The 10,819-nt window shown below is 50.4% G+C and overlaps 1 protein-coding gene and 1 long non-coding RNA gene across 2 annotated transcripts in view; one reads left to right on the forward strand and one right to left on the reverse strand.

Annotated features, from left to right (window-relative positions):
- Positions 1–10,819, forward strand: part of Iffo2 (intermediate filament family orphan 2) — a 46,047-nt gene extending 35,228 nt beyond the window's left edge. The window contains exons 6-9 of the mRNA NM_001134703.2: positions 4,124–4,244; positions 4,356–4,448; positions 5,514–5,644; positions 6,812–10,819. Of these exons, the coding sequence (NP_001128175.2) occupies positions 4,124–4,244; positions 4,356–4,448; positions 5,514–5,644; positions 6,812–6,917 (451 nt within the window). The 3' untranslated portion in view covers positions 6,918–10,819. The remainder of the gene's footprint in view (positions 1–4,123; positions 4,245–4,355; positions 4,449–5,513; positions 5,645–6,811) is intronic.
- LOC134479043 (uncharacterized) lies at positions 3,353–5,642 on the reverse strand. The gene is made up of 2 exons (XR_010052004.1): positions 5,488–5,642; positions 3,353–3,541 (listed from the first exon to the last, which is right to left on the reverse strand). It is a non-coding gene; the product is annotated as an uncharacterized LOC134479043 (long non-coding RNA).

The raw sequence follows: 10,819 nt of genomic DNA on the forward strand, positions 1-10,819 counted from the left end.
GCTGTCTGTATGTGTGTGTGCATGCTGTCTGTGTGGGCTGTGTTTGTGTGGGCGTGTGTGGGTGTGAGCGTGGCACGCGCATGCACACCCCTGAGTGCTGTCTGTGTGCAGGCTCAGTGACATCATACTGGTAGCTTAGACTTTGTCATTGCCAGAAATCCACACGTGCCACCCTTCAGGACAACTTACCAAATCATAGAGAGAACTGGTGTGCCAAAACCTATTGACTATATTGTCTTGGTGGCGCTGTGGCCGTGGCCTACTTGGTGCTTTGTTCTGAGCTCTGATCCATTTTTAACTTGAATACATATGGTACCCCAAGGTGGGATGGGGTGAGGACACTGGGTGAGCCAAGGCTGGGTGCCCCCTGCTCTCAGGCACCTAGACTCTGAAATCTCAGTTCTGTCACTGCTGGTGGCATCTAACTGTCACACCACCGGAAGCACTTTAGGGCACACAGTAGGGCAGAGCCAGGCCCACATCCATGGTTCAGCACTATTGTCCTGCTTGGAAGAGGTGTCCGTCTTCTGTCTGCTGCCCCACTGTTCCTGTCTGCTGGATCTTTGGCTTTAGTTGGGTGCTCAGGACGAGCAGGATGGAGTTGGGAGTTTCTCCCTCAGACCTCCCTTCAGACAGACCCAAGACAAGGCTTGACATTTGCTATCGATCATGCCAACGACACCTTGCCTATTGGTTCTTCTTTCAGCCTGAGTATCCCTCCAGATCTCACGTCCTCATTTCTGCTGACAAGAGGGCATTCTCCTACCCCCACCTCTTTTGGTTTTGTTTTTGAGAGAGGGGTTCGTGTAGCCCAGGCTAGCCTCAAGCTTGCTATATAGTCTAGGGTGACCTTGAACTTCTGATCTTCCTGCCTCCACCCCTTGAGTACTAGGACCCATGCCTCATTTATGCGGTGCTGGGGAATCAAACCCAGCCTCCCACACCACCCCCATTCATGATAGGCAAGTGCTCTCAACTGAGATGCATCGTAGGCTTTCAAAAATAAGTGTGGCTTGGGTCCAGGACTTGCCAATGTTGTGCTGGGAATTCCTGAGCTCGAATCATTCTTTGATGTGCAGACACCCCAAATCTCCTTCATTTTGTTGAATAAAAGAGCTCCTCAGAAGAAATCAATTATCCGTGTTTTCATGAAGTCCCCAGGGAATTGCTAATCTGGTCAGAAAGGAGGTGCAGAGCAAAGGTACCCATCCAGAGAGCTGAGTTGGGGCGCCTTTGGCGAGGGCTCCCTCTCGGGTGTGAAAAAGCGTTCAGTTATGAGTAATGGAGAAGTTGACCCCTCATGTGGTGGGCACCAGAGCAGTGACGGGGTTCAGTGTCTAATTAGATTTGTCTGGCTTTAAAGTTGCCTAAGTGAAAAAAAAATTCTTTGATCATCCTAGTTGGTGTTAGCAACTGATTCAGTGGTTTTTTTTTTTGTTTTTTTTTTTTTAAGAGTTTCCACCTGATATTTCCTTGAGCCCTAGGCCCAGCTTGGTGGTTACTCCTACCCCCACCTCCCCACCCCCACCCCACCCCACCCCCCAGCCAGTTTTAGCGAGGCCTTTGAATGGCACACCCGTGTCAGAACTCTGCTTTGTTTTGATCCAAATCAGTAGCTTGGGCTTCAGACCAAGGCGGAGAGGATTTTCAACATCCTTCCCAAGTCTCCGGGTGAGGGTGGGGGCTCTTTCCGTTTCTGCTCTCATCCATCTTCCTGTCTGTTCTGGCTAGCCATCCCTCAGTGGGGCTTTCCTTCAGAGCTCAGATGCTGGAAAGGAAGTGCAGTCAGTAGTGGACTATGCGATGGACCCCAGAGGCTCAGAATCGCCTCCTTCTCCAGTAAACCCTCCAAGCTTATTTCCTGACTTACGGGCGCCGCCTAGAGGTTAATACAAGAATTCAAGACTTGCTACTGGGCAAGGGAACAAACCTGGACTACCTCTAGGGGGCGCTCTAGGAAGCCAGCCGCGCCCCGCCCCACCCCCCACCCCCTTTTTTTAAAAATCGGAAATCCCTATTTCTCTGTCTTTTGGCCCCTAATGCATACCTTTGTTGAATGAGGCAGAGTGGAGCACCAAAAAGAGCCAGGAAAGAATGGAGGATGGGGAGGCATAGTCAATGGGGGAATTCTGGAATGGAAGTCTGCAGTCCTGTGACACTGACGTGATGTAAACTTAGAGGCCTAGGGCTGGAGAGATGGCGCAGCAGTTAAGAGTGCCGGCTGGGAGCTGGGGATTTAGCTCAGTGGTAGAGCGCTTACCTAGGAAGCGCAAGGCCCTGGGTTCGGTCCCCAGCTCCGAAAAAAAGAAACAAAACAAAACAAAAAAAAAAAAAAAAAAAAAAAAGAGTGCCGGCTGTTCTTCCAAAGGACCTGGGTTCAATTCCCAGCAGGTCACAACTATCTATAACTCCAGTTCCAAGGGATCTGATACCCTCACATACAGGATACAAGCAGGCAGAACACTAATATGCATGAAATAAAAATAAAAAACATTTAAGAAAGAAAGAAACCCATAGTTAAAAAAAAAACAACAAAACCCTCAGAGCCTGGCATGGTGGCACAAACCTGTAATCCCAGGATTTTTTTTTTTTTTTTTTTTTTTTTTGGTTCTTTTTTTCGGAGCTGGGGACCGAACCCAGGGCCTTGCGCTTCCTAGGTAAGCGCTCTACCACTGAGCTAAATCCCCAGCCCCAATCCCAGGATTTTTTTTTGTGTGAAATTTTTTTTGTTGTTTTTGTTTCTTTTGAGACATGGTTCCTCTGTAGCTCTGGCTGGCTTAGAACTTGCCATGTAGTCCACGCTGGCCTGGAACTATCAGAGATCCACCTGCCTCTGCCTCCTGAGTGCTGGGATTGAAGGTCTGCACCACCATATCCAGCAGATGGAGACGTTTTTAAGGGGCCCTCAGTTGGAGTAATCTGTGCATCTTGGGAACCAGACCTGGGCAGAACCACATATAACTACTTTCTAGCTAACAGGAAAGACTCTGGTTACTTGGATTTTTCACTTAAGTCCAGTGTTAGCACATATCCATTCAGAAGGACACCCAGTCTTCCCCGAGTCTCAGTCTGCTGACCGGTAACATGAAACTAATAAACACACTACCCTCCAGGTTTGTGGCTGTTTTTAATTGGCTTCCAAAGCTGTAGGGAAGCAGCAGAGCTGGGTAGCAGCCCTGCCTCTGTCTGGCTTTGGGCAAGCATGCTTCTTCCTGGGCTATGCTTTCCTCATCCGCAAGATGTCAGGAACATGGCTGCATTTGCCTTGCTCTCAACATGGGGGCGGGGCAACTACTCTTCTTTTGAGAGAGAGAGAGAGAGAGAGAGAGAGAGAGAGAGAGAGAGATTGAGATTTATTTTTCTTATTTTTTTTTATTCTTGAGATTTATTTATTTTATGTATGCAAGTACACAGTAGCTGTCTTTGGGCAGTAGAACCCATTACAGATGGTTGTGAGCCATCCCGATGTTGCTGAGACTTGAACTCAGGACCTCCGTAAGAGCAGCCAGTGCTCTTAACCACTGAGCCATCTCTCCAGCCCCTTTGAGGGAGATGAGAAAAAAAGATGTTGTTATTGATGTGCTTGAATGTTTTGCCTGCATCTGTCTGTGCCCCATGTGCATGAGTGCCTGTGGAGTCCAGGAGAGGGTGTTGGGGCCCCTGGAACCAGGGTTCATAGACAGTGTGAAGCTGCCATATGGGTGCTGGGAATGGATCTCCAGTCCTCTGCAAGAGCAGCAAGTGCTCTTCATGGCCTAGCCTTCTCTCCAGCCCTCTGAAGATTTTTTTGGGCAAGGTTTTATACCATAGCTCAAGCAGATTGGAACTCACTATATAGCCTGGGCTGGCCTTGAATTTGACCCTCCTGTCTCATCCCCCTCAATTCTGGAGTTGCACACAAGCACACACTCTTAATCTAAAACTACTAATTGCACAGATGCACTCTGCATTCCGAAAGACTAAAGTTCTTTTGAGTAAGACAATTTGACCCTTTGCCTATCACCCATCTTTATGAGATCTCCTATGGCTGCACAGTCACTGGGGAAGGTGCCCCTTTCTCTCCTCTGTATGCACCCTAGGGGCCTGGCTTCTGTTCAGTCATGCCCTCTGATGTCACCCATAGGCGGGAGACCTTTGATTTTGACGACGACTGTGACAGCCTGACGTGGGAGGAGAATGAAGACACGTTGCTGCTATGGGAGGATTTCACCAACTGTAACCCAACCATTGACCTGCAGGGCGAGGTGAACACAAGACCTGCTTTCTCTGGGGGAGCCTCTTTCACAGGATCCCTCACCCTTGCCTTTCCATGCAGCCTCTTATCCCCAGCTAAACTATCCCTTCTATCTCCCCAGCAAGAAGAAAACTTGGGCAACTTGATCCATGAGACCGAGTCCTTCTTCAAGACCAGAGACAAGGAGTACCAGGAGACGATTGGCCAGATTGAGGTAAGCACTCAAGCCACGGGGTCTGCTACGGAGTCTCCCAGGGGCCTCATAGATGAGATCCTGGGTGATCAAATGCTCAGGGAAACGCAAGCTTGTAAAATGGGCCAAGTTAGGGCCTGGAGTTAGAAGCCTGGCACTGCAAACCTGTTCTTTTTTTTTTTTTTTTTTTTTTTTAAAGATTTATTTATTTATTATATATAAGTACACTGTAGCTGCCTTCAGATACACCAGAAGAGGGCATCGGATCTCTTTACAGATGGTTGAAAGCCACCATGTGGTTGCTGGGAATTGAACTCAAGACCTCTGGAAGAGTAATCGGGTGCTCTTAACCGCTGAGCCATCTCTCCAGCCCTGCAAACCTGTTCTTATTAGGGTGTTAGTTTCCTAATCTGTAAAGTCAGGCAGCGGTTCCTGCCTCCCCTAAAGAGGCTGAGGCAGGAGAGAGCCAGTAACAGGCTTACCCATTGCCTAGCATCATTTGGCGTCCCTCAGAAGCCAGCCAACCTGTGGTCATCCTTACTTCCTCCTTGTTACAGGGACCAGGTACCCATACAGAGGAGGAAATCATGTCCAAAGAGGCCAGGTCACTTGCCTACAGTTTCCCAGGCAGGAGGCAACATTCATGCCAGTGTGCTTGGCCACTGCCATACAAGAGTTAGTGCTCTTCCTGTGCTGGAGAAGTCCAGAGCCCTCCCTCCTCCCTCCTCCCTCCTCCTTCCAGGCGTCACAGTACAGGCCCAGAGACATGAACAGTTTCCTTTTCCAGTCCATAGCAAGTTCCCCAGAGATGCTGAGTACACGGAAGTCCCCGGAATCAGATGGGGCTGAGATGGACAGACGACCTCTCTGGGGTTGCTAAGCAACCATTTTCCCTTTCGTCCAGAAGCACATCTAAAGAATATTGACTGGTGTACAGAGCATAAGGAAGGTTGATAAGACAAGGCAGGGCCTGGATGGCGCGGCCACCAAGGGATAGAGGAAGGCAGTTACTTGGCGGTTGCTGCGGGTAGTAACCTGAGGTGAAAGGTGCCCTCATCACCTTTATTCGTCACTGATTCCTTCTAGCTGGAGCTGGCCACAGCCAAGAGCGACATGAACCGGCACCTGCATGAGTATATGGAGATGTGCAGCATGAAGCGAGGCTTGGACGTGCAGATGGAGACCTGCCGGCGGCTCATCAAAGGTTCTGCCGACAGGTGCGGATGTGCGCATGCGCCCCAGGGCTTCCGCAGTGGGTGGGGGCTTTACCGAAACTGCCTCGTGCAGCTTCTCTACACTTTCATTTTTCCATCCTCTGTCTGTGCTCCCATCCATCCATCCATTCACTTCAACAAGCATACCTACTATGTGCTAGGTGACCTACTTTCACAAAGCTTCTGAGAAAAAAACCAAAAACAAACAAAAAACCCCCATACCAACACTAAAAAGCAAACCGACCCGCTGAACAGATAGTTGTCAAAGGCCCGCTGTGTGCAAGAGTGAGTTAGTGTTCTATTGCTGTGATGAACACTATGACTGAAGGCAAGTTGGGGAGGAAAGGGTTTTCTTGGCTTACACTTCCACATTATAGACCATTCATTACTGAGGTAAATCAGGGAAGGAATTTTGGACCAGGAAATTGTGCAGGCCGTGGAGGACTGTTGTTTACTAGTTTGCTTTCCGCGGCTTGCTCAGCCTGCATTGTATACCACCCAGGACCACCTGTCCGGAGTGGCATCCCCCGCAGTGGGCTGAGATCTCTCTGACGTCAATCATTAATTAAGACTGAAGGCCAGTCTGATGGCGGCGTTTTTCTTAACTGACGTTCCTTCTTCCCAGTGACCTGGAGGTTTTTTTTTTGTTTTTTTTTTGGTTCTTTTTTTTCGGAGCTGGGGACCGAACCCAGGGTTCCTAGGCAAGCGCTCTACCACTGAGCTAAATCCCCAGCCCCAGACCTGGAGTTTTTAATGGGCACCACTATGTGCTTAGACCAGGAATGATGGTTACAGAAGGGGGACCCACGACCCCCCACCACCACACAAACACACTCCCAAAGAGAAGCCACATGCTACAGTAAGCATTTGGCTAGGGCAGAGGTCCCAAGGACCGCCAAGAGCCAGAGGCAGCTCACAGAACCTACAGGCACTCGGGCAAAGTGTACCTTTGCTGGGATCTCCGGGCAGGAGCCCCTCAGGGCAGATTCCACTTGGTTCTTGCTTTGTTGTTGCTGAGTGGAACCCAGAGCTTTGTGCATTCTAGACAAATGTTTTGCTCACCCCAGACCCTTAGGGTAGGTTTTTAACAGGTGTGACTGCTCAGAGCTCCTGGCCCCGGGCCGTTATGGCTGCTCTCTGAAGGTCTCCCGTTTCTTCCACTCTATGCAGGAATTCACCGTCTCCCAGCTCTGTGGCCAGCAGTGACTCAGGAAGTACAGATGAGATCCAGGATGACCTGGAGCGGGAGGCGGATGTGGAGCCCATGGTCAGCTGATGACGGAGGCCGGACGCTCCTGGTGGTCTTGGTGATGGGGCCCAGCCTCCTCTCCCCACTGAGCCATGAGGGCTCCTCGACTTGGGCTCCAGTCCTCGACACACAGACTTCTGTCCTCCCTTCTCCGGAGGCCCAGCGGGACCGCTGCTTCCTTCCTTCCTCCACCACCCACCCATGGAATGGTGCTGTCGATTTTTCTATTGTCCCCCCCACACCACAAATGCAGACTTCTGTGCGTCGATGCAGTGCAATTGTGCCTTCTCCCTTAAGCTGAGCCACTTTGAGCTCCAAAGAATTCTTCCTAGCAGGTGTTTTTTTATACAAAACTAAGGTGAGGGTGGGGCCTGGGGGCGTGGTATCTTTTGGTTTTCTCCCTCCCACCTGCTCCTCTGATTGGACATGAGCTTTGCTCCCTCCCTCTGTCCCAAGATGACTTGCGGGAATCTGCCTTCCCGAGGAAGGAGACTATTTACCTCCAGGTCTGGGTGAGGAAGAGTCCACAATCCTTTCTCACCCACCGAGACAGCGATGGGTGGAAGTGGAGGGAGGGAAGACCAATTTTTTTTTTCTTCTTTTGGATCTAGTGGCGATGTGTGGGGAAAGGCACTGTGGGGGAAGGAAGAGCCTCACTGTGTTTAAACTATGCAAAAAAAAAAAAAAAAAACCACACAAAAAAACAAAAACTAAAAGCAGCTTGCCTTATATCACTGGGGAAGGCAGGTCCTCTCTCAGACTTCTGGGAACTGGGAGGGAGGCCAAGGTTAGCATGAGACCCTCATAGCCTCTGAGGGTGAGCGGTGGATTTGGGGGTGATACCAGTCAGTTTGCTGGTGAGGCCTGCATGCAATTCTGCAAGCCGGCCCACTGGATGGCTGGCTTTCTTGGGGACCTCTGTGGGGTGGGGTGGGTGGGCTGGTGGTCTTTTATTCTCCTGATGACTTGATGTTCTTTCCCGCTTCTCCAGTCACCTGCCAGGTCCCACGGTTGTAATTTCTCTGTGAGAAAGTATGAACAGGTCAGGCCTGGTATCTACTCTGACCCCCACGGCACCGTCTTGGTCCTCCGTTGTCCCTCTGGCTGGGGAAAAAAAGTTTTGTGAGGGAAGAGGGGGTCAGGTGGCGAGGCTGCTGGCGGTGGCTGGAGAGAAGCCTCAAGTGAGGACCATCCTCATTCATACCTGCTTTCCATACCCACTTGGCTGGACGCTGAGCCAGTGATTCCCCAAGGCTCCACCGGGCCTGAGTTAAGGGGCCATAAAGTAGAGCATCCGTCTAGTCTCAGCTGGGGACTCGCCTAGCAATGATCAGATTTTGTTTTTATTTCTTTCCTTATTTTTGTGTCCACTCTAGTGGTTTTGATGGCCTATGTTGTTTTTATTGACCCAGAGGCTCCCCCTGGAGGTCAAAGGAACAAAATGTCCCCAGGGATCAGAACCCATGGCCCTCTGAGGCATGTGTGTGAAAGGGCAGAGGACTCCGGAGCCATACCGACCCTCCTCTGCATCCTTCCGTTTCTCTCTACGTGGTCCCATCACCTGTTTTGCATTTAGAACCAGTGTACATAGTAGGCTTATGTATGGACAGAGAGGTGAGAGAATGTGTTTGTTGGTGACTAATGTAATTTATCAGAATTTGGTGGCCTTTCTTTTGTGTGTTTTCCATGGTGTGGGGAGGGGTTTCCCACTGGTCCCCGTGCAGCCTGTCTGCAGGGGTTCACGTATCATCTCTTGATGTCCAAACAGTCCCTTCTGGCAGGTACTTGGAGGGACAATAGTTTGGGATGAGACATAGCCCCTCTTCTCACCCCCCCATCCTTTCTTGCCAACCCCTCCCCTCCTTTTTTTAAAGGTTACAGGGTTCACTCGCTTCTGGTTATTATTATTGTGTGTTATTGATATTATTGTTTTGTTTTTATTTTAACCAAAGGGTATCAGAGCCAGATGGGTCTGAACCTTAGCTGCTGTAAAGATTTCCGTTTCTATGAGGGCAGGAAGATGGCTGCCCTCGTGGGTCTCCTTGGCTGAGGCTGGGGAAGGCGCCCATCCAGCGATAAAGAGATAGAGGCTGGGAGTCCGGCAGGCAGAGTAGAAGCCGGCCCCCGAGTCTCGTTCTTCAAGGTGGTGGTGGGCTGACACATAGCTCTAGAGTTAAGACAGTAAGCAACAGTATAAACATTTGTGGTGATGGGGAAGTTGGTGTTCTGTGGTATTATTTTATTTCCCAACTGTATAGATAGGTCATTTGTCCAGGGTGTATGAGAAAGGCAGGCTCCTGTGGCTTCCTTCTTCCTGACTTTCGAAGTCTGCTTTCCCCTGGGGGTTGAGGCTTTGAGGCAGGAGGATGAGGGGAGGGGAGCAAAGATGTGGTAGGCCTGCGTCCTGGCTGGGTCTGGGCTCCGGGCCTGGCCTCCTCTTTGTGTTTGTTTTGATTTGTTCGTTTCTTAGTTCGTTGCCAGTGGGTCCTGCTTGTGCCCCCACAGCCTGCTGCTCACTGGGGCAGCGCCTGCCCAGTCTGGACGAACTCGTCCATCCTTGTGAACATGTGCATACTTCCTCTTGACTTTTCTATTTCTGAGCCCAGTGTCATATTGACACTGGTGGTTCAGGGCTTCTCAGATGGGCTCCCCGTGTTGCCCCTGCTCATGCTCCTAGTTTGGGGGTCACATACACAGGCCCAGCAGGGAGACAGCATCCTTTTAGGTCCCTGGTTGGTCATGAAATATACACATGCGTGTACACACACACACACACACACACACACACACACACACACACACACACTCCGCTCTGACTCCAAAGGAGAAAGGTGGGGAGGAGGTTCCACCTCCTCACCGTGGCAGTGTGTCTGGAAGGCATGTCCACTTAGGACTCTGTTCTGTGGGTAGAACTCAGACGTCCTACGGAGTGTCAAACCACTTTGACTTTAGGGTGGGGATGGGTTAAGGGATAAGATAAGGTGTAACTTAAGCTAAATGTATTCTATTTATAAAGCAAGAGACTGTATTTTTATGAAAGGAAAAGGTTTTTAATCTAGGGTAGGCCGTCATGGTGGCACAGCATTTTGCTGTGGCTAAGATACCGTCCTGCTCATTGACTCCCGTGTGTGCTCATCAGTCACCCCTCTCCTCGGCTCGCCTTCCATCGTCAGCAACATCTGCACACAGCTGGGGCAGGAATATGTTGTCCTTTCCCAGCCCACGGCTCCTCAGAAGTCTTGGGAGGAAACTGGGGTGGGGAGGGCGGGTGGACTGCAGAAAACTGAGGTGAGGGAGAGGTGCTTCAGAAGTAGGTTCTGATTAGTCACCCCAAGTCCCCTCTGGCCAGACCTGCTTCCATTCAGCTGTGTGGAGAGAGTAGGAGGGAAGTTCTGTGGGGCTGGGGAACACAGGACTCCTTTGGGGCTTAGGGGCTTACTATGTGTGAAGTTGTCAGGCAGCTGGAGCAGGCACAGAAGGGACCCCGATGCTCAGAGCTCAGCCCTGTCTGTGTCTACTCCAGGTCAAGGTCAAGCTTGGTTTTAGATGAAGGACCAGGAAACTGGAGGCTCTCCTCAGACATACAGTCTCTCTGGGAAGGGATTTCCAGGCTCAGCGTGGGCTGTGTGTGAGTCTCAGGCAAATGCCTCACCTTTCCAGTTCCTTCCCAAGCCCGGAAGAGATGTGAATTCCCCACCATGACATGACCCCTTTCCGCACATTGTAGCATCTACCTGGTTTTTAGTCCCACCCTACCCACCGTTGCTGTGTCTGTCAGCTGGGTCTGAAAATCACCGGGAGGGGTTTGTACTCATAAAAAGACTACTGACCCTACCAGAAAACCAACCTGTTTACTGTACTGTTGTAAATACTGTGCCCTTTATATCCTGTATATTGGCTTCTTTGGAATAAAGTAAAATGTCTTAGAA

The sequence above is a fragment of the Rattus norvegicus genome, chromosome 5 (assembly GCF_036323735.1).
Source record: "Rattus norvegicus strain BN/NHsdMcwi chromosome 5, GRCr8, whole genome shotgun sequence".
Taxonomy (NCBI): Eukaryota; Metazoa; Chordata; class Mammalia; order Rodentia; family Muridae; genus Rattus; species Rattus norvegicus.